Source organism: Ruditapes philippinarum, unplaced genomic scaffold, assembly GCF_026571515.1.
Source record: "Ruditapes philippinarum isolate M1 unplaced genomic scaffold, ASM2657151v2 ctg7345_1_1_1_1, whole genome shotgun sequence".
NCBI lineage: Eukaryota > Metazoa > Mollusca > Bivalvia > Venerida > Veneridae > Ruditapes > Ruditapes philippinarum.
This window is the reverse complement of record NW_026864835.1, coordinates 113,757-139,247: the sequence shown is the minus strand read 5'-3', so window position 1 is coordinate 139,247 and position 25,491 is coordinate 113,757. Positions and strand designations below refer to the sequence as shown.

The 25,491-nt window shown below is 32.2% G+C and overlaps 1 protein-coding gene across 1 annotated transcript; it reads left to right on the top strand.

Annotated features, from left to right (window-relative positions):
* The first annotated feature begins 176 nt into the window (after window positions 1-176).
* Window positions 177-25,121, top strand: LOC132726971 (P-selectin-like). The gene is made up of 12 exons (XM_060712384.1): window positions 177-449; window positions 3,898-4,077; window positions 10,199-10,378; window positions 15,129-15,308; window positions 18,605-18,778; window positions 19,917-20,087; window positions 20,490-20,630; window positions 21,920-22,031; window positions 22,692-22,843; window positions 23,555-23,701; window positions 24,419-24,568; window positions 25,105-25,121. Exons 1-12 carry the CDS (start codon window positions 323-325, stop codon window positions 25,119-25,121), a joined length of 1,731 nt encoding a protein of 576 aa, XP_060568367.1. The 5' UTR covers window positions 177-322.
* Window positions 25,122-25,491: the final 370 nt, after the last annotated feature.

The window sequence follows — 25,491 nt, the reverse complement described above, 5'->3', positions numbered from 1 at the left end:
TTATAGTTGGAAACGTTTTTAATTTTTAATTGGAGGGCTTGAGAAATCGGGCCGAGACAACCTTTCTGAAAAACAAATCCGGATTTACGGTAAATTCTGATGGCATGGACGACCGCTTGCACTTTTCTTTACGGTCAATGGGCATGATTCAATAAATCGAGCATGCAATACATGTACTTTAAATTTTGACATTTTACCACTTTTAGTAAGGTTTTTTTTTGCTATTTTGCAATTAATTTTACTCTCTGTTTTTTGTGTTCAATTTGAAGATTGTGGGAAATTACCTTCACCATCTAATGGTACAATCAGCTATGTCTCAAACATGACTACATTTGCATCTAAGGCAGAATATATATGTGACAATGGCTATCAATTGAATGGGTCTGACACTATAGAATGCAAGGACACTGGGGAATGGAGCGATCATACAACATATTGTCAAATAAAAGGTATGACATTTTTAGTATTATAATACTGATTTATAAATTCGATTATCAATACTTTTTTAGCAAAATACACAAGATAAGTTATTTTGAAGATACAGGAATTTACTATTTTCAGTCATCAAAATGTCATGTAGCCCGGGTCTCCACGATACCGGTGTACATATTTTATACGAGGTGTTTTTCAGATAAAACTTTACTGACTTGAAAAAAAGAAGGAATAAACAATTTCAGTAACAGTTAATCCTCTTTAAATACAATACAAAGTTCTGTTACTCTGAAATTCTCGCTCATTACGAATGTAAACAATGGTCGACTATTTTGTATGACGTAGTTAAACAGACTTCATGCTATCGGTGCACTGGTAAAAAATGTTATTTATATGGAAAGCAATTGCAGTTTTAACAGCAAATATATCATTTTAGCATTCTTGTATTCATTTCTGAACAAAACAACTTTAAAACAACATAAAAACGTGTGTTTCAATAATTTACTGTTCATATTTTATTACTCCCAAGGCATCTCTGTTTTAGAATCTTTTCATCCCAATTACAGTTGTATATAATACCATGTGGCTGGATTCAAAAATTCCCTTCACTTACTTTTAGTGTTGCTGTAATTTTGTGGTCCTTTTATATCATTGAATCTATTTGAATTCTATATGATGAACATTAGATATCAATATGGCACTTTACACAGACTTACACTTTTCAATTTTCACTAGCAGCTACTGTTTTGGTCCAAATATCCTGAAAATGTGTCAGAAAAGTCGTTACACTTATTTATATCTCAGGTTTGTATATAAGTCAGCTGGGATAAAACAAATAGGTCACACAGACAAGATATTGACCTTTTTCATGCTGTAAAGGCTACTGTTTTGGCCCGAATATTCTGGAAATTGTAAATAAAATGTCTAGATACATTCTAGCTCAATTTTCTTAAATGGGTCATTTGGAGTTGAAAATTAGGAAATACCTTGTGAATCAAATAGAAGCTACTTTTCCGGTACAAAAAACAAACAAAAAGAAACAACAACATGGAAACTGGTCAGAAAGGTTGTCAAGATGATAACTAGTGGTAGTTCGAATATCGGTCATCTTTGGTAAAAAAACTAGACACAGCCCAAACATCAAAAATCTTACACATGGGATATCATTTTCATTGTCTTGGAATTTTATCAGAAAGGTTGTTGCAATGATTTCAAGTAGAAGTTAGAAAATGGTTTACTTTTGGTCATAAACTAGTTGACAAAGCCCAATATGGAAAAAAAACTATATAAAATTCCAGAAGATGCATGTTCAGTCGAAATATCCCATAAAAACTGTAAGATAAGTTCAAAAGCAGAGAAGGGTTCCTCTTGGGTCATAAATTGGGCCACAGCCCAAATATGGATGAAATACATTGTTAATAAACTGCAAGACTACAGGTTACATTTTTGTGCAATATATCATGATATTTTGTCAGAATGGTTGATACGATAATGTCTCGCCCAAAATTGAGTATTATTCATTTGCTTTGAAAGATTTTGTCACACAACTTTGTAAAAGCCTTGTTTACTCTTTTGAGATTTTTATGGTAATATGTCAGAAACGTTGCACCTATAATTCCAATATGGGTCACCGAGGCTCAAAAACTGGGTCGCACGGCTTAAATTATTGAATTTTGTACCTGCTTTCATTCAGGGCTAACAATATTATTGTCCATGTCATTAAAAGACTTAAAGACATTTTCTACAGTTTAATGAAAAATTAATCCTTTCATAGATTTTTCTAAATTTTTTGTATGATGAGTTAAATTTAATGACGAATATAAAAAGAAAAAGAAAAATATATGTTGACGTGTTGGATTTCTTGTAAAATGGCAGTTTCCATGGTAACCCTATGTCTAAAGACTGTCAAGATAACTGTGTTATAACGAATTGAAAATGTATAAGATAGCTTAAAACACACAACGAGCATTGTTTTATGCAAAGATAATCTTATCTAATGATTCTGTATTAAACAAACGATAATCTGAACATATTTCTTTAAAAAATGAGTTATCCATGTTCCTCAACCGAACAAAAAATTAGAAAAATAAACATGAATTTTGAGAATAATTAGAGATATTGAAAAAAGTGTTTCATAGGATTTTCTCATTTTTCTATATGTTGTGAAAAATTTAATGACAAATTCAAAAAGAAATAGAAAAATATATGTTGGCGTGTTGGATTTTTTGAAAAATGGCAGTTTCCATGGTAACTGTATATCTCAAAATTGTCAAAATAGCCAAACTGTGTTATAACAATGTATAAAATAGCTTATAACGCTCACAATAAACATTATTTAATACAAAGCTTGCTTTATCTTAGGGTTCTGTATAAAACAAACGATAATTGGAACATATTTCTTTAAAAAATAAGTTTTCATTCTTTTTAACTAAACAAAAATTCAGAAAAATAAACAAGAAATCTGTAAAAAAATGAAAGCTATCAAGAAATTTCTTTCATAGAATTTTCTACATTATTGATGTATCAAGTAACATTTGATGGTGGATTCAAAAATAGAGATAAAATATATAATTATGTTGACGTGTTAGTTTTTTGTAAACGGGCAGTTTCCATGATTACCGCATTACCAATTGTCCAAATTACCACGCTTTCTTAAGAAATATCAGTGTTATACTAAATGTATTGTCAAATATACAACAAAAACATGTTGTAATATAAATTTCTTTTTCTTTTGATGTCATATTGAGTAAATGATACTGAATATCTTTTTAAAACATATCTAGGGCCATATTATTTTTTCACTCGACTAACATACCCGAACTGTAAGCAAGTATTCAGAAATTTACAAAGAAAATAATGAAATTCGGAAAATTTCTTGGTAATTTTGTTTTTTTATTCAATATTTTTAAAATATATGATTTTAAACTTCTTTGCCCAGTTGTCTGCCAGTAATCAAGACGCGACCCACTTTCGTCACTATACCACAAGTGGGTGGGGTAACGCGCGCAGAATTATCATCAATACTGTCGTACTAATGCTTGGAGAAATCCTTTATGTGATGTTGTCTAAACTACCTCTTATTCTTTTGAACCGATCTCCATTTGAACATTTAGAAATATCTATTCTGTATTATTTACTCATTATTTGCTTATAGCCGAAACTCAAACACTTATCCGAATACTATTCAACTTGACCTTCATTTGAAGAGTAATTATCCATGATTATCTTTCTTGGAAGCGCATAACGATGCGCACAGAAAACTACCGAAAATGTCTTTTAATAATCACGAAACGGTATAAGTGTCATCACGTATAGTGAGTTCCTTATGAAAAGAGATACAAGCTTATGCTGGAAACAATAATCATCATCTTAGTTTAGTCAAATATGAAAATAATAATTGGATAGATATGGCTTGATTTAATTCTTTCCAAAGTCATGTAAACTAATATTCTTTGAATTGTACAGACTGTGGACTAGTATCACCCCCAACAAATGGTGATATAGTTTTTCATCAGAACAGTACCGTTTACGGTTCAAATGCTACATACATCTGTGATGAGGGCTACAACATGATTGGTCAAGCAAACATAAAATGCGAAGCTTCAGGAGACTGGGATAACAAAACAACATATTGCAAAATAAAAGGTTTGAATTCCACTGTATTTAAAACGAATAAAACTTGTACATTTCAAATAAGGGAGTAGGATCCTTAATGTACAAGCATTAAAATGTTGAGACTTTTGAGATAAATTAGACTATGTTTTTACTTATTATAATGATACAAAAAGCAGCTTAATATTTTAGTTCACAGTTTTAAATACAGATACAGAAAACAAATTTAAACTTCGTGTTTCTTAAACTGTGTTGTTTCATTTAATGCGGCGACCGAGGCTGATGATGATGAAGAAAAAGCAACTTCATATTGATCCATGAGCATTCATCAATTAAACACATGCGATCAATGAAATCATATATGGCAAAATGGCAATAATTGAATATACATGTTGTTTGTAGGGTAGATAACCTTAAAACTACTTCCTAATTACCTCTTCAATATCATATCAAAAGAATTGATAGATAAAATCATACGGTTTTATCCCGCATATATGTTAAATGATCATGTGAAACTGTAGAATACGCCTTCAAGAGAACAATAAAAGCTATATAAGAATTGAAACATCAATACCTTAAAATTATTCTTACATTCGTCCTTGATCTCTGTCAAATCAAAACAATCCAAAAGGATTTTTTACATTCCTTTACTCATGTTCATACATGTCATTGAAAAACAGGATCAAATCGAACTGATGCATTAAAAGTGAAACTTAAAAATATTAATGAAGTCATCATTTAAACGCATATCCTTACAATGTACACGTATCCTGATTAATTGCTTACATTCGGTACGTTGTGTCAATGCTATATTTTAGATGAATTTTTCCAGAATCCTCTCTGGCGTGGGTCCGTTCCCCTGGAGATGCTTTGGTAGTTTAGCGCGTAGGAAGGGTCTGGTTCTAGTGTAACTCTCCAGGAACGATGGTTACAAACAAATTAACAAAATGATATCACATAAGTTAGATATACATGTCTACATTTAGTCAATACTGGGATAATTTACTCGAAAGCAACTGCCTTAATTGAGAATTCTATTTAAGATTTATTCAAAAAAAAAAAAAGACTTTTCCACAACAGGGGTGTGACGTATGGTAACTGTAAAACATTGCCCTGTACTTGACTTTAGTGTTGTATTTTTTTTTTGGTTATTCAGTAATAACCAGCATAATAAGCGTTGAAGATTGGATACCGGTTGTGCCGGTCCTAGGGAGCGTTCAAGTTGTTACAAGTTTACAGCATCTTTTATGAAGAGACTCAATCAAACCGTGTCTGCGAAGAAAAAATATTTTTAAGATATAAAAACTTTTTATGTTCGGTCATCAAAATGTCATGTTTATCTAGTAGTCCGTAATAAGACCTACTAAGCTGATTGACTGGCACCATGAGCATTCGCAAGGAATACAGCTCATCAATTTAACTCAAGGTTGTTCAAAGGATTTTTTTTGAATATTTACCACCATGTAGCTTGTACATGTGTGTATGAGAACACGTTTGTTTTGATGATGAATTGCAGCTCACCCAAGCTGGCTTAGTGTGAGATGTAACAAATGTTGAATGTCCGCCCTCTGTCGTCCGTCAACATTTAGTGGTCACATTTTTTACTCAGATTTAACCTAACTTGGTCAGAATTTTTGTCCCAATTATTGCTCGGACGAGTTTCAATACCGGACATAGAATTTAAACACAGGTGCAAATGAAGAAAAATCTTAATAATACTCTAGCAACTACTGTTTCGTTCCAGCCACTAGCAGGTACTGTTTTGGTGCAGATATGCTGAAATTATGCCAGAAAGGCCGTTACGCTAATTTATATCTCAGGTTTGCATATAAGTCAGCTGGGATAAAAAAAACTAGGTCACAGAGACAGGATACTGAACTTTTTTAATGCTCTTAAGGCTACGGTTTTCGTCCAAATATTCTGGAATTGTAAATAAAATGTCTAGATACTTTCTGGCTCAATCATGTAAATGGGTCGTTTGTAGTTGAAAATAAGGCCACAAAACATAAATATGGAACCATATTGTGAATCAAATAGAAGCTTCTTTTCAGATGCAAAAAAATACAACATGGAAACTGGTCAAAAAAGTTTGTCAAGATTATTACTAGTCGAAGTTTGAATATTGGTCATCTTGGGAAAAAAACAAGACACAGCCCAAACATCGAAAAATCGTATAAACAACTTGCTTGCGGAAACATTTTCAGGCCAAATGTCTTGGAATTATATCAGTTTCCTGCAATTATTTCAAGAACAAGTTAGAAAATGGATAACGTTTGGTCATAAACTATTTCACAAATTTAAGCCTAAATACGAAGACAAAATGTATAACACTCCAGAAGATATATTTCAGTCGGAATATCACATGAAATTTGTAAGCTAATTTCTATCGCTAGTTCAAAAGCAGGGGAGGGTTCCTCTTGGGTCATAAATTGAGCCATACAGCACAAATATAGTTGAAAACAATATTGCTGATAAACTGCAAGACTACAGGTTACATTTTAGTCCAGTATATCATGATATGTTGTCAGATACGATAATGTGTACCCAAAAATTGCGTATTATTTATCTGCTTTCAAAACTTTTGTCACACAACTTTGGAAAAGCCTTGTTAATTCTATTGAGATTTTTAGTTTTTATTCCAAAATCTATGGTAAAATGTCAGAAACGTTGCACCTATGATTTCTAGGTCATGATCGAATATGGGTCATCGAGGTTCAAAAACTGGGTTGCATAGCCTTAAATGTTGCAAAAGCGCATAGCCTCAATTATTGCAAAACATAGATAACACTCTGGAGGCAATATTTCCAGCACAAATATCAAGAAACCTGGTCAGAAAGATTGTTATGTTAATATTCTGCTCAACTTTGAATATGGTTCATCTTTGGTAAAAATTAGGTCACATAGCCCGTTATCGAAAAGTATTGCAAACACTGAAAGGAAATGTAATATTTTCAACCTGAATTTCTTGGAAATTTGTCAGCTAGATTCAAATGAGTTCCATGTCAAGTTCGAAAGTAGATCGTAAATACAGATACAGAAAACGAATTTAAACTTCGTATTTCTTAAACTGTGTTGTTTCGTTTTATGCGGCACGAATGATGATGATGAAGAAGCAGCTTAATATTGCAATAAATCACATATTATCCATGAGCATTCATCAATTAAACTCATGCGATCAATGAAATCATATATGACAAAATGTCAATAATTGAATATACATGTTATTTGTAGGGTAGATAACCTTTAAACTACACCCTAATTACCTCTTCAATATCATAATAAAATCATACGGTTTTATCCCGCATATAGGTTAAATAATCATGTGAAACTGTAGAATACGCCTTCAAGAGAACAATAAATGCAATATAAGAATTGAAACATCAATACCTTAAAATTATTCTTACATTCGTCCTTGATCTCTGTCAAATCAAAACAATCCAAAAGGATTTTTTATATTCCTTAACTCATGTTCATACATGTCATTGAAAGAGAGGGTCAAATCGAAACCTGATGCATTAAAGGTGAAACTTAAAAATATTAATGTAGTCATCATTTAAACGCATATCCTATCAATGTACACGTATCCTGATTAATTGCTAACATTCGGTACGTTGTGTCAATGCTATATTTAAGATGAATTTTTCCAGATACCTCTCTGGCGTGGGTCCGATAGCCGGGAGATGCTTTGGTAGTTTAGCGCAGAGGAAGGGTCTGGTTCTAGTGTAACTCTCCAGGAACGATGGTTACAAACAAATTAACAAAATGATATCACATAAGTTAGATATACATGTCTACATTTAGTCAATACTGGGATAATTTACTCGAAAGCAACTGCCTTAAATGAGAATTCTATTTAAGATTTATTCAAACAAAAAAAGGACTTTTCCACAACAGGGGTGTGACGTATGGTAACTGTAAAACATTGCCCTGTACTTGACTTTAGTGTTGTATTTTTTTTGGTTATTCAGTAATAACCAGCATAATAAACGTTGAAGATTGGATACCGGTTGTGCCGGTCCTAGGGAGCGTTCAAGTTGTTACAGGTTTACAGCATATTTTATGATGAGACTCAATCAAACCGTGTCTGCGAAGAAAAATTATTTTTAAGATATTAAAAATTTTTATGTTCGGTCATCAAAATGTCATGTATATCTAGTAGTCTGTCATAAGACCTACTAAGCTGATTGACTGGCACCATGAGCATTCGCAAGGAATACAGCTCATCAATTTAACTCAAGGTTGTTCAAAGGATTTTTTTTTAATATTTACCACCATGTATTGTGTACATGTGTGTATGAGAACACGTTTGTTTTGATGATGAATTGCAGCTCACCCAAGTTGGCTTAGTGTGAGATGTAACAAATGTTAAATGTCCGCCCTCTGTCGTCCATCAACATTTAGTGGTCACATTTTTTACTCAGATTTAACTAACTTGGTCAGAATTTTTGTCCAAATTATTTTCGGTAGAGTTTCAATACCGGACATAGAAATTAAACACAGGCGCAAATGAAGAAAAATCTTATCAATACTCTAGCAGCTACTGTTTCGTTCCAGCCACTAGCAGGTACTGTTTTGGTGCAGATATGCTGAAATTATGCCAGAAAGGTCGTTACGCTAATTTATATCTCAGGTTTGCATATAAGTCAGCTTGGATAAAAAAAACTAGGTCACACAGACAGGATACTGACCTTTTTTAATGCTCTTAAGGCTACGGTTTTGGTCCAAATATTCTGGAATTGTAAAAAAATGTCTAGATACTTTCTGGCTCAATCTTGTAAATTGGTCGTTTGTAGTTGAAAATAAGGCCACAAAACATAAATATGGAACCATATTGTGAATCAAATAAAAGCTACTTTTCAGATGCAAAAAAAAATGGAAACTGGTCAGAAAAGTTTGCCAAGATCATTACTAGTCGAAGTTGGCATATTGGTCATCTTGGGAAAAAAACTAGACACAGCCCAAACATCGAAAAATCGTATAAACAACTTGCTTGCGGAAACATTTTCAGGCCAAATGTCTTGGCATTATATCAGATTCCTGCAATTAGTTCAAGAACAAGTTAGAAAATGGATTACGTTTGGTCATAAACTATTTCACAAAGACTAAATATGAAGACAAAATGTATAACACTCCAGAATATATATTTTAGACGAAGTATCACATGAAATTTGTCAGCTAATTTCTATCGCAAGTTCAAAAGCAGGGGAGGGTTCCTCTTGGGTCATAAATTGAGCCACACAGCACAAATATAGTTGAAAACAACATTGCTGATAATCTGCAAGACTACAGGTTACATTTTTGTCCAGTATATCATGATATGTTGACAGATACGATAATGTGTACGCAAAAATTGCGTATTATTTATCTGCTTTCAAAACTTTTGTCACACAACTTTGGAAAAGCCTTGTTAAATCTATTGAGATTTTTAGTTTTTATTCCAAAATCTATGGTAAAATGTCAGAAACGTTGCACCTATGATTTCTAGGTCATGATCGAATATGGGTCATCGAGGTTCAAAAACAAAACTGGGTCGCATAGCCTTAATTTTTGCAAAACCGCATAGCCTCAATTATTGCAAAACATAGATAACACTCTGGAGGCAACATTTCCAGCACAAATGTCAAGAAACCTGGTCAGAAAGATTGTTATGTTAATATTCTGCTCAACTTTGAATATGGTTCATCTTTGGTAAAAATTAGGTCACATAACCCGTTATCGAAAAGCATTGTAAACACTGAAAGGAAATGTAATATTTTCAACCTGAATTTCTTGGAAATTTGTCAGCTAGATTCAAATGAGTTCCATGTCAAGTTCGAATGTAGGTCGTCTATGGATGCAAAATAAAAACTTAGTGACACAGCCAAAATATAATTCTGAAAAGCCTTATTTCAATGTGCACTTTTTCAGGTTCAGATGAATATTATGATATCAGTTTGAAATTTTGTCATTGTACCTGCCTTCATTCAGGGCTAACAATATTAGTTTCCTTGTCATTAAAAAAGACTTAAATAATCACGTAACGATATAAGAGCCATCATGTAAAGTAAAAATCCTCATCTTAGTTTAATCAAAAATTAAAATAATAATTGGATAGGGATGGATTGATTTATTTTTTTCCAAAGTCATGTAAATTAATGTTCTTTGAATTGTACAGACTGTGGACTAGTATCACCCCCAACAAATGGTGATATAGTTTTTCATCAGAACAGTACCGTTTACGGTTCAAATGCTACATACATCTGTGATGAGGGCTACAACATGATTGGTCAAGCAAACATAAAATGCGAAGCTTCAGGAGACTGGGATAACAAAACAACATATTGCAAAATAAAAGGTTTGAATTCCTCTGTATTTAAAACAAATAAAACTTGTTAATTACAAATTAATTTTTTTATTATTATACAAAACTTATCATATGAAAACTCAAAATCTAAGGAATTAAGATCCTTAATGTACAAGCATTAATGTTGACACTTTTGAGATAAATTAGACTATGTATTTTACTTATTATAATGAAACAAAAAAGCAGCTTAAATATTTTAGTTCACAGTTTTAAATACAGATACAGAAAACAAATTTAAACTTCGTATTTCTTAAACTGTGTTGTTTCGTTTTATGCGGTAACCGAGGCTGATGATGATGAAGAAGAAGCAGCTTCATATTGCAATAATTCACATATGATCCATGAGCATTCATCAATTAAACACATGCGATCAATGAAATCCTATATGACAAAATGGCAATAATTGAATATACATGTTGTTTGTAGGGTAGATAACCTTAAAACTACACCCTAATTACCTCTTCAATATCATATCAAAGGAATTGACAGATAAAATCATACGGTTTTATCCCGCATATAGGTTAAATGATCATGTGAAAATGTAGTATACGCCTTCAAGAGAACAATAAATGCAATATAAAAATTGAAACATCAATACCTTAAAATTATTCTTACATTCGTCCTTGATCTCTGTCAAATCAAAACAATCCAAAAGGATGTTTTATATTCCTTAACTCATGTTCATACATATCATTGAAAGAGAGGGTCAAATCGAAACCTGATGCATTAAAAGTGAAACTTAAAAATATTAATGAAGTCATCATTTGAACGCATATCCTAACAATGTACACGTATCCTGATTAATTGCTAACATTCGGTACGTTGTGTCAATGCTATATTTAAGATGAATTTTTCCAGATTCCTCTCTGGCGTGGGTCCGATAGCCGGGAGATGCTTTGGTAGTTTAGCGCGTAGGAAGGGTCTGGTTCTAGTGTAACTCTCCAGGAACGATGGTTACAAACAAACTAACAAAATGATATCACATAAGTTAGATATACATGTCTACATTTAGTCAATTCTAGCACAGCATACCCACGATAAATTTGTGATATTTTCTGACTCGCTTTCTGTTTTAATATCCATTAAAAATAAAAAAATCTGACAATATCATGGTAAAAAAACTTCTTTTACGCTTTCATGATATACTAAAAACAAAATATATTAAATTATATTGGATTCCAAGCCATGTAGGAATACGAGGAAATGAAAAAGTTGATGCTTTAGCTAAACAATCATTAAATTTTCAAAAAACTGACTTATTGTTACCTGCTTGTGATTTTAGACCGGCTATAAATAAACTCGTATCATCTGAATGGAAAGCAAATTGGGACAATGCCGTTTTTAATAAACTTCACGATATAAACCCATCTCTTGATATGTCACCATCTCTATCTCTGTCAAACCGCCGTGATCAAACAGTTCTTCTTCGATGCCGAATTGGACACACTAAAATTACCCACTCTTATCTCCTCACAAATGACAATGCCCCTTTCTGTGTAGGTTGTAATGAAAATTTTACTGTCAAGCATTTTCTTCTTGAATGTCATGATTTTTCACAGGCCCGTAATAGATTTTATTCTGTAAATTCACTCAAAGAACTTTTTAATACAATTCCATCAAAAAACATAATTGATTATTTAAAAGAGATAAATTTGTATTCTAGGATCTAATTGGCTCATTTCTATTGTCATTTACAATGTTTTACATAATATTTTAAGCCTATTATAGCATTCGGCACGATATGGCCAGTTATGTGTTGACGTGCCGTAAAAATCCAAACAAACAAAAGTCAATTCTGGGATAATTTACTCGAAAGCAACTGCCTTAAATGAGAATTCTATTTAAGATTTATTCAAACAAAAAATACTTTTCCACTTTTCCACAACAAGGGTGTGACGTATGGTAACTGTAAAACATTGCCCTGTACTTGACTTTAGTGTTGTATTTTTAGCTCGACTATTCGATAAGAATAAGTAGAGCTATTGCAGTCACCCGAGCCTCGGCGTCGGCGTCGGCGTAACCACTTATGTTAAAGTTTTTGTAATAGTTCAAATATTTTCAAAGTCCATTGACATATGGCTTTGAAACTTTGCACACTTGTTTACCATCATGACCCCAACCTGTAGACAGGAGGAGGTAACTCTATCAAGCATTTTGACAGAATTATGCCCCTTTTTCGACTTAGAATTTACGTTAAACTTTTTGTAATAGTTCAAATATTTTCAAAGTCCATTGACATATGGCTTTGAAACTTTGCACACTTGTTCACCATCATGACCCCAACCTGTAGACAGGGGGAGGTAACTCTATCAAGCATTTTGACAGAATTATGCCCCTTTTTCGACTTAGAATTTACGTTAAAGTTTTTGTAATAGTTCAAATATTTTCAAAGTCCATTGACATATGGCTTTGAAACTTTGCACACTTGTTCACCATCATGACCCCAACCTGTAAACAGGAGGAGGTAACTGTATCAAGCATTTTTTTTACTATCAAGCACTAAGAATAGTCGAGCGTTGCTGTCCTACCGACAGCTCTTGTTTTGGTTATTCAGTAATTACCAGCATAATAAGCGTTGAAGATTGGATACCGGTTGTGCCGGTCCTAGGGAGCGTTCACGTTGTTACAAGTTTACAGATCTTTTATGAAGAGACTCAATCAAACCGTGTCTGCGAAGAAAAATTATTTTTAAGATATAAAAATTTACTATGTTCGGTCATCAAAATGTCATGTATATCTAGTAGTCTGTAATAGGACCTACTAAGCTGATTGACTGGCACCATGAGCATTCACAAGGAATACAGCTCATCAATTTAACTCAAGGTTGTTCAAAGGAAAATTTTGTTTGAATATTTACCACCATGTAGCTTGTACATGTGTGTATGAGAACACACGTTTGTTTTAATGATGAATTGCAGCTCACCCAAGCTGGCTTAGTGTGAGATGTAACAAATGTTGAATGTTCGCCCTCTGTCGTCCGTCAACATTTAGTGGTCATATTTTTTACTCTGATTTAACCTAACTGGGTCAGAATTTTTCTCCAAATTATTGCTCGGACGAGTTTCAATACCGGACATAGAAATTAAACACAGGCGCAAATGAAGAAAAGTCTTATTAATACTCTAGCAGCTACTGTTTCGTTCCAGCCACTAGCAGGTACTGTTTTGGTTCAGATATGCTGAAATTATGCCAGAAAGGTCGTTACGCTAATTTATATCTCAGGTTTGCATATAAGTCAGCTGGGATAAAAAACTAGGTCACACAGACAGGATACTGACCTTTTTTAATGCTCTAAAGGCTACTGTTTTGGTCCAAATATTCTGGAATTGTAAATAAAATGTCTAGATACTTTCCGGCTCAATCTTGTAAATTGGTCGTTTGTAGTTGAAAATAAGGCCACAAAACATAAATATGGAACCACATTGTGAATCAAATAGAAGCTACTTTTCAGATGCAAAAAAAATGGAAACTGGTCAGAAAAGTTTGTCAAGATCATTACTAGTCGAAGTTGGAATATTGGTCATCTTGGGAAAAAAACTAGACACAGCCCAAACATCGAAAAATCGTATAAACAACTTGCTTGCGGAAACATTTTCAGGCCAAATGTATTGGAATTATATCAGATTCCTGCAGTTATTTCAAGAACAAGTTAGAAAATGGATTACTTTTGGTCATAAACTATTTCACAAAGCCTAAATATGAAGACAAAATGTATAACACTCCAGAAGATATATTTTAGTCGAAATATCACATGAAATTTGTAAGCTAATTTCTATCGCAAGTTCAAAAGCAGGGGAGGGTTCCTCTTGGGTCATAAATTGAGCCACACAGCACAAATATACTTGTAGTTGAAAACAACATTGCTGATAAACTGCAAGACTACAGGTTACATTTTTGTCCATTATATCATGATATGTTGTCAGATACGATAATGTGTACCAAAAAATTGCGTATTATTTATCTACTTTCAAAACTTTTGTCACACAACTTTGGAAAAGCCTTGTTAAATCTATTGAGATTTTTAGTTTTTATTTCAAAATATATGGTAAAATGTCAGAAACGTTGCACCTATGATTTCTAGGTCATGATCGAATATGGGTCATCGAGGTTCAAAAACTGGGTCGCATAGCCTTATTTTTTGCAAAACCGCATAGCCTCAATTATTGCAAAACCTAGATAACACTCTGGAGGCAATATTTCCAGCACAAATATCAAGAAACCTGGTCAGAAAGATTGTTATGTTAATATTCTGCTCAACTTTGAATATGGTTCATCTTTGGTAAAAATTAGGTCACATAACCCGTTGTCGAAAAGCATTGTAAACACTGAAAGGAAATGTAATATTTTCAACCTGAATTTCTTGGAAATTTGTCAGCTAGATTCAAATGAGTTCCATGTCAAGTTCGAATGTAGGTCGTCTATGCAAAATAAAAACTTAGTGACACAGCGAAAATATAATTCTGAAAAGCCTTATTTCAATGTGCACTTTTTCAGGTTCAGATGAATATTATGATATCAGTTTGAAATTTTGTCATTGTACCTGCCTTCATTCAGGGCTAACAATATTAGTTTCCTTGTAATTAAAAAAGACTTAAATAATCACGTAACGATATAACAGTCATCATGTAAAGTAAAAATCCTCATCTTAGTTTGATCAAAATTTAAAATAATGATTGGATACAGATTGATTGATTTAATTTTTTCCAAAGTCATGTAAATTAATATTCTTTGAATTGTACAGACTGTGGACTAGTATCACCCCCAACAAATGGTGATATAGTTTTTCATCAGAACAGTACCGTTTACGGTTCAAATGCTACATACATCTGTGATGAGGGCTACAACATGATTGGTCAAGCAAACATAAAATGCGAAGCTTCAGGAGACTGGGATAACAAAACAACATATTGCAAAATAAAAGGTTTGAATTCCGCTGTATTTAAAACGAATAAAACTTGTTAATTTCAAATTAATTTTTTTTCATTATTATACAATACTTATCATATGAAAACTCAAAATCTATGGAAGGAAGATCCTTAATGTAAAAGCATTGATGTTGAGACTTTTGAGATAAATTAGACTATGTATTTTACTTATTATAATGAAACAAAAAAGCAGACTAAACATTTTAGTTCACAGTTTTAAATACAGATACAGAAAACAAATTTAAACTTCGTATTTCTTAAACTGTGTTGTTTCATTTTATGCGGCACCCGAGGCTGATGATGATGAAGAAGAAGCAGCTTCATATTGCAATAATTCACATATGATCCATGAGCATTCATCAATTAAACACATGCGATCAATGAAATCACATATGGCAAAATGGCAATAATTGAATATACATGTTGTTTGTAGGGTAGATAACCTTAAAACTACACCCTAATTACCTCTTCAATACCATATCAAAGGAATTGACAGATAAAATTATACGGTTTTATCCCGCATATAGGTTAAATGATCATGTGAAACTGTAGAGTACGCCTTCAAGAGAACAATAAATGCAATATAAGAATTGAAACATCAATACCTTAAAATTATTCTTACATTCGTCCTTGATCTCTGTCAAATCAAAACAATCCAAAAGGATTTTTTATATTCCTTTATTCATGTTCATACATGTCATTGAAAGCATACATGCCAATGAAAGAGAGGGTCAAATCGAAACCTAATGCATTAAAGGTGAAACTTAAAGATATTAATGTAGTCATCATTTAAACGCATATCCTATCAATGTACAAGTATCCTGATTAATTGCTAACATTCGGTACGTTGTGTCAATGCTGTATTTTAGATGAATTTTTCCAGATTCCTCTCTGGCGTGGGTCCGATCCCCGGGAGATGCTTTGGTAGTTTAGCGCGGAGGAAGGGTCTGGTTCTAGTGTAACTCTCCAGGAACGATGGTTACAAACAAACTAACAAAATGATATCACAGAAGTTAGATATACATGTCTACATTTAGTCAATACTGGGATAATTTACTCGAAAGCAACTGCCTTAAATGAAAATTCTATTTAAGATTAATTCACACAAAATAAGACTTTTCCACAACAGGGGTGTGACGTGTGGTAACTTTAAAACATTTCCATGTACTTTACTTTAGTGTTGTATTTTTTTGGTTATTCAGTAATAACCAGCATAATTAGCGTTGAAGATTGGATACCGGTTGTGCCGGTCCTAGGGAGCGTTAAAGTTGTTACAAGTTTACAGCATCTTTTATGAAGAGACTCAATCAAACCGTGTCTGCGAAGAAAAATTATTTTTAAGATATAAAAACTTTTTATGTTCGGTCATCAAAATGTCATGTATATCTAGTCTGTAATAAGACCTACTAAACTGATTGACTGGCACCATGAGCATTCGCAAGGAATACAGCTCATCAATTAAACTCAAGGTTGTTCAAAGGAAATATGTTTTTGAATATTTACCACCATGTAGCTTGTACATGTATGTATGAGAACACACGTTTGTTTTGATGATGAATTGCAGCTCACCCAAGCTGGCTTAGTGTGAGCTGTTACAAATGTTGAATGTCCGTCCTCTGTCGACCGTCAACATTTAGTGGTCACATTGTTTACTCAGCTTTAACCTAACTTGGTCAGAATTTTTGTCCCAATTATTGCTCGGACGAGTTTCAATACCGGACATAGAAATTAAACACAGGCGCAAATGAAGAAAAATCTTATTATCACTCTGTCAGCTACTGTTTCGTTCCAGCCACTAGCAGGTACTGTTTTGGTTCAGATATGCTGAAATTATGTCAGAATGGTCGTTACGCTAATTTATATCTCAGGTTTGCATATAAGTCAGCTGGGATAAAAAAACTAGGTCACACAGACAGGATACTAACATTTTCTAATGCTCTAAAGGCTACTGTTTTGGTCCAAATATTCTGGAATTGTAAATAAAATGTCTAGATACTTTCCGGCTCAATCTTGTAAATGGATCGTTTGGAGTTGAAAATAAGGCCACAAAACATAAATTTGGAACCATATTGTGAATCAAATAGAAGCTACACTCTAATTACCTCTTCGATATCATATCAAAAGAATTGATAGAAAAAATCATACGGTTTTATCCCGCATATAGTTTTAATAATCATGTGAAACTGTAGAATAAAAGCATTCAAGAGAACAATAAATGCAATATAAGTATTGAAACATCAATACCTTAAAATTCAAATCAAAACTATCAAATAATTATTTGTATATATTCTTTTACTCATGTTTATGCATGCCATTAAAAGAGAAGGTCAAATCGAAATCTGTTGATTAAAAAATGAAAATTGAAAATATTGATGTAGTTATCATTTGAACGCATATACTAACTATGTACACGTATCCTGATTAATTGCTAACATTTGGTTCGTTGTTTGTGTCAATGCTGTATTTTAAATTAATTTATTTAATGATAAACAACAAGTCAGATATACATGTATACATTTAGTCAATATTGAGATTATTTACTCGAAAACACCTGCCTTAAATGTGAAATCTATTTAAGATTACTTCACAAAAATAGACTTTTTTGTTGGTTGCATTGCTTCCGGGACATTTCCACTTTTCCACAACAGAGATGTGACGTGTGGTAGTTGTAAAACGTTGCCCTGTACTTGGCTTAAGTGTTGTGTTTTTTGGTTTTTATTGGCTCTTCAGTATTATTGATTCCAACATAATTAGCGTTGAAGATTGAATACCGGTTGAGCCGGTGCTAGGGAGCGTTAAAGATGTTACAAGTTTACAGCATCTTTCATGATTTTGCACTTCCAATATAATATTATCGGATAATTCTTCTTTAACAAATTTGTCTCTACAATGTCATTATCGTGATTAAAGAAACAACCTTGAATCAAATATAATCATGATTTGTCTTTTCTTGGATAAATGCGATTACACGCAAATATACATTTAGATAAATAATATACAAATGTAGATTAAGCGTATGTTTTTAAGACATGTTAATTGATTTTAGAGCAATGTTGTAGGATATGTTTGGGTTTATAAGCACAGAAATAAATTCGCTTAAATTACGGTGATTGAATAGAGCAACTATATGTTACGATGCTGAAAGAAATTCAATGAGATTTGTTCATTGCATTTTTTTTTGTTTCACAATAACCATGTTTTCCGTTTCCAAAATTGCTTCTTTTAGATTGCCTTTTTAAACCATATAGTTATGATAAAAATATTGATATATAAGTTACTTCAATACCTTTAGATTGTGGACCTCGAACGCCAAGGAATGGCTCTGTTGAATTATCAAATGGAACCTCATATCAGTCATTGATGACCTTCAAATGCGACGAAGGTTTCGACATGAATGGAACGAAAACATCTGTATGCCAAGCTAACAGTAAATGGAGTCATGAAGTCCCACAATGTATCATAAAAGGTAAATGTAAATAAATAATTGTATAACGTCGGCATTCATCGGAAAATTATTACACTAGACTAAGATATATATTTTTCAATGTCAAATTAATGAAAGCAAGATTATGATTACTTGACCTTCGTCATGTAAAATTAGGGACGAGTCGTCTGATCTTACAAAATTCAGAATGAATAAGAGCAATATGAACAATATGTATTAAGATCACGTAATTATTGTGCGGGTACATAGTGTCATAGAAAAGGAAACTTTAAATAAACTTTTACTGACTGTTCTGTTAAATATGAATCTACCAAATTAGATGTATCGTTCGGAAGCAGTTGCTTACGGAATGACAAATAGACTGGCAGTATACCAGAAAGGTAAAAAACGTTTTTTTCCTAATTTGATAAAATTTTTATCAATATTTTGTGTTAATGGGGAACGGAGAGTCTCGGTTCGATATCGCAAGAACGTTTGTGTAACTACAACAAAACAAATGAAAATAAAAGCAAATGTTAATTTTATGAATTATATACATCACAATTTCATTTTTAATGTACATATAGAATGAATGAGGTGGGAAAATAAAAAGAAAATTGGAAAAACTTCCAAGAAAAGAAAACAACGGGTTACCGCAATGGTGGTCAGAGCGCTTCTCATCCCATATGACGTCAAATTTCACGTTGAAGTTTGACGTCATTATGTGACGTCATAAACGTGTCCATTGACAAGACACTTGCTAATAGCAATTAATACACAAATTGAGATAAATTTAAGTTGGCAAAAGTGCCAAATAAATCCGAATACTTTAAGTAAAATAATTTTACTTAAACAGGAAAATTGACCGTATTGTGTTTCAAAAGTACTAGTGATTGTATAGTATTTGTATTACCACAATAGAGTAAGACGTCAGATATAAATAGAACTGTAGTAGATAAAATTTGCAATCGAATCAAGGAAGTAAACTCGAAGTCTTAAAGTTGAGATGACGCTGTATGATATCATTTAGTTACTTGGTTATATCACGGAAGCCTGATTTGGTTTTGATTAATTTGATACTATTTCGTCATAAACAGCGGCAGCGATTACTTAATTGAACGTTAAAGATCTTCCCTAAATATGTCCATCTATAACTTACTTTCTTTGTATATTGTCTCAGACTGTGGTGAACCGAAATGGCCAAACCAAGGAAAGATTTTATCCAAAACAGGCAATAAATATAACGATTACGTTACATACAGCTGTAACCAAGGATACGAAACATCTGACCCCGTTTTGGTCACATGTAACTCAAGTGGTAACTGGAGCAGACCTGCCCCTGTTTGCAAAGGTACATATACCATCTGAGATATAAAAAATTATCTGTTAAAGAAATTTTGACAAAGTTGACATAGGTTTAAATAGTAACAGAATTAAGGACGTTGTTTCTTCTAAATGTATTCCAAAAACTAATACAAGAACTGATTGGGACAGTTTCTAAAATTTTCGTTCGTTTTATAAGTTATTACTTTTTATTAGAATTAGTTCATGTTAAATGTTTTTCTTTGAAATGTTTGCATTATTATAAAATGAGAATAAAGAAGAAAAGAATTGCACATGCCTCGAGTAACAACACTATTTTCATCGGAATGATATTGTACTGTTAATCAGAACCTAATTGTTACTTATATACTATTTATAAACAACTTATATCCGATTAATAATACACATAATTGTTCACTTAAAATTTAAGACATTAATGAATGTACTCGTTACACAAACGACTGTCACTTACAAGCTATCTGTAACAACACTGATGGAACTTTCACATGCCAGTGTCGTGAAGGGTTCACCGATAATTCCACGAATGGGCAACAAGGCCGGGATTGTCAAGGTATTGCGTTTATCCGATAACTTAAAATTGAGCCATGTCACGACAAAACCAACATAATGGGTTTGCGACCAGCATGGATCCACACCAGCCTGCGCATCCGCGCAGTCTGATCAGGATCCATGCTGTTCGCTTACAAAGTCTATAACAAGTAGTGAAAATGATAGCGAACAGCATGGATCCTGATCAGACTGCGCGTATTTCATTTTAAGATGAATATTAATAAGAATGTAAGATATTGAAAATAGTGACTCGGGATCGACCAGAACGTTTGAGCAAAAACATCTTTTATGTAAACACATTTTCAAAATTTGTTTATGTCCAAGAGGCAACTAATATTACCTAGTTTTTTTGTAATTTTTGAAAAAGAAAAACTAGCGATAGTTCTATCAATTTTTTATCAGATAATTATTGGAGGGTTTCATTTTCTTTTCAGATATATGTGTAAATATTCCGTTCTTTTTGTTTGATTTCAGTAGTCCTATAATAAAATTGTATTGTGTTCCATTTGTGGGTTTCACTGATGACTTTCACGTTATATACTTATATTATCAGTAATTGAAGATCACCCATTGTATATCTTTCATTTTATTTCACTCACCGATGCCCAGTTACTGTAAATCACTAACTGCAGATCATTCACTGTATACTAGTCAATGATTATATGTATATGACTCACAGTATATCACTCATTATAGATCAGTCACACTCATTATATATCAGTTACTGTATACCACTCACAATATATATTACTCATTATATATAAATTATTATATATCATTTAAAATATATCACTCATTATATCAATCACTCATAATATATCATTTATTATAGATCATCACTCACTGTATATCACTCACTTTTTATACTCACTGCATACCATACACTGCATATAACTCATTGTTTATCACTGGTTTTATATTATTCGATGTATGTCACTCTCTTATTATCACTCAATGAATATCACTTTCTTTATATCATTCATATATGAATATCTGAAGATAATGACAATAATTATTTAAGTAATCCACAGGCACTCCATAGATTGCTCCATATATGTATGTAATTATATAATTATAGTATTACGTGATATAATTAAATTTTTCAAAAACATAAACAAAGTTTTCAGAACACTGTATTTCTTTTTCCGATGCAATTTTAGTTTTAATTATTGAAATGAATACTGCGATTAGCTGGAACGTATGTCAAAATTGGGACAGCTATGAATGTGTGATTATTTATAACGCTTGATTTGGTAATACCATATAATGTTTGTTTATATCAATATACAGACATAAATGAGTGTGCGGATTTGAAGAAAATTCAATGTTACAAGGATCGTTCACGGTGTGTTAATTACCTCGGAGGGTACGTTTGTTTTTGTCATGAGCAATTTCCCAAAAGGTAAACGATAAAAGGCGAAAACTAGTTCCAAAACTTAAGGAGGCCAAACAAGCAGGAAAGAGGGCGTGGCTAGCTTACGACACTCTGTACGTAGATGGAAAGCCAGTGAAAGTGGATGAGGCCAGATAGGGATTCAATGAGGATGAACTGAATATTCTATCATGGAATGTAAATGGATTAACTTGTGATAAGAAAAATGACAGTGAGTTTGTAAATTTGATTTCTAAAAATGACATTGTGTTTTTATATGAATCTTGGACCAGTAAAGATAGTGATATTGAACTTTCAAATTATGTTTCTCATAACTTTTACAGAAAGTTTCCAAAATAGAAGTGCGAAAAGATGTAGTGGAGGTACTGTTTTGTATTTTAAAGAAAGTCTAAAGCCAGGTATAGAAGTGGTTCGCACACATCATGACACTATTATTTGGTTGAAGTTAAACCGTTTGTTTTTTCATTTTGAATCTGATGTTTATATATGTGGTTTATATATTTGGTGCCAAGATTCACCAGCATATAGTGTTGTCCCTGTTGACTTGTTTGATATTTTACAAAATGATATATATGACTTTGAAAATTTAGGTTCAGTATATTTAGTTGGAGATTGGAATAGTCGCGTTGGCAATAAACATGATTTTATAACATGTGATATTTTTGATAGAAATATGGATGATATTGATTATGTTCCCGATATACCATTAAGACGGGCCTCAATGGATAAATCCTGTAACAGTTTTGGGGTCAAGGTTCTTGATCTTTGTAAAGCAAACAATTTGCGCATTGTTAACGGTCGTCTATTTAATGATATGTCTGGTATGTACACTTTCGCAAATACAAACGGGGCGTCCGTTATCGATTATTTATTAACAAAAGAATGTTATTTTAATATATTATGTAACTTTACTATTGATTCATTCAATGAATTTAGTGACCATGCGGGGGTGTTGTTTACATTGAGGTGCAAGAAACGCATGGATGAGATTAAGGTAAAAAATGAGGTCAGGTATAAATGGGATGATAAATATAAGAGTATATTTAGGTCACATCTTATTTCAAGATTACCATATTTGAATCGTTTAACAAATAATATCGATAAGAATAGCAGAGAATCTGTAAATAACGTTATGAATAATTTTTCTGAGGTATTACGTGAGGTCGCAGATCCATTGTTTTCTAAATCATATGTGTTTAAGAATGAGCCTTATTTTAGTGAACAGTCTGTTTTAAAACAGGCTGACTGGTTTGATATTGAATGTTCAAGGGCAAGAATTCAGTATCTACATGCTTTACACGATTTTAACAGGTTTAAGTCGGATCAGAATAGGGAAATGTTTTGTAATTTAAAAAAGCAGTATAAAGATTTATGTAGAAAAAAGAAGGGTATTTTTAAACAAAAGAAAATGAATGATATTGGAAATTTAATTCATGCAAAACCTAAAGTATTTTGGAGCTATTTTAAAAAGAAAAGTAAATCTTCAAACGACTTATCTGTTGAAGAATTTTGTTCCTATTTCTCATCCCTAGGAAGTGATGTGTTACAGGAAAGGAATCTTGACGCAGAAAGTTTTTGTAGTAGCCATGATTTTAATAATTTAGATTGTTGTTTTGAAGAATTAGACAAAACTATAACTGTACAAGAAATTTATAATGCTGCCAAAGAACTAAAAAAGGGTAAGGCTTTTGGTAGTGATTTTATCTTGAATGAATATTTGATTGAAAGTATTGATATTTTAGGGTCGCATATTTGTGATATTTTTAATGCTATTTTAGATTCTGGGTATTTTCCAGATAAATGGATGGAAGGTGTAATTATACCTTTACATAAAAAGGGTGATAAGAATGACGTTAACAATTATAGGGGTATTACATTAGTTAGTTGTTTTTCTAAGTTATTTACAATAGTTTTAAATAAGCGTGTCACGTCTTTTTGTGAAAATAACAATGTTATATCTGACGCGCAGTTTGGTTTTAGAAAAGGTAAATCAACTGTAGATGCATTATTTATACTGTTGAATGTTGTGCAACACTATTTAAATGAAAATAAAAGATTATATTGTGTATTTGTTGATTTAAAAAAATGTTTTGATACTATATATAGAAATGCACTATGGTTAAAATTGTATAGGTTAGGAATACAAGGTAAATTATTGAGAATTATTAGGGACATGTATACAAAAGTTAAATCCTGTGTTAGATCATGTAACGATTATTCCTCTTATTTTGAGTATGCTGTAGGTTTAAGACAAGGGGAGATAATGTCGCCACTACTTTTTTCTCTGTTCGTAGAAGACCTAGAATTATTTTTACAAGATAACATTAGTTCTGGACTTGATATAGAAGAAATTATCTTACTTTTACTATTATTTGCTGATGATATGGTTGTATTAGGAAAATCGCCTCAAGAATTACAAATGCATTTAGATAAATTATATGAATATTGTAAAAGTTGGGGATTAGAAGTAAATATAGATAAAACTAAAATTGTTGTATTTAGGAAAAGAGGCGGTTTACTAGGAAATGAGTTTTGGACATATGATGGTAATGATATTGAAGTAGTAAATGATTTTAATTATCTAGGAACAGTTTTCAATTACACCGGAAATTTTACTTTAAATCAGGAATACATTGTAGGTAAAGCTTTAAAGGCGCTTAATGTTTTGCTTTTAAATTGTAAAAAGTATAGTTTTAAACCAAAGTTATTATGTCAGCTATTTGATTCTTTTGTTGGCTCAATTTTGAGTTATTCGTCAGAAATATGGGGATTTACAAAATCAAAACAAATTGAAAGAATACATTTAAAATTTTGTAAAAATGTATTGTCAGTAAGAAATACTACCTGTACTGTTAGTGTATAAGGAGAGTTAGGAAGGTATCCCGTTATTTACGTATTTAAGATGCTGCACACAGAAAATATTATTTTACGTTCAGTTTACCAGCTATCATTAAATGATTGTAATAAAGGATTATGTAACTGGGTAGCATATGTTAAAAGCTTTTGTGTGAACCCACATGATATTGTATTTAAAAACTTTATCCCGATATTGAGACAACGAATAAGTGATTGTTTTATACAGGTGTGGTATGTATCTAAAGAGACAAGTTCTGTATTGGAATTATATAATGTGTGTAAAATTAGTTTTTGTTACGAAAATTATTTAGATATATTGCCTGATCATTTGAGACGACTTATCACTAGATTAAGAACTTCTGCACACAGCTTAAGAATACAAACTGGTAGATATGCCAGAAATAGAATACAAAGAAATGAACGCTATTGTCAATGTTGTTCTTTAAGAGACTAAGAAGATGAATTTCATTTCGTTCTTATATGCCCATGATATACAAATATTCGTACCCGTTATATTAAAAGATAGTATTTTGTTAACCCAAGTAAGTACAAATTTATTGCATTGCTGCATAGTAATAATAGAAATGAGCTATGTAAACTAGCATTATATTAC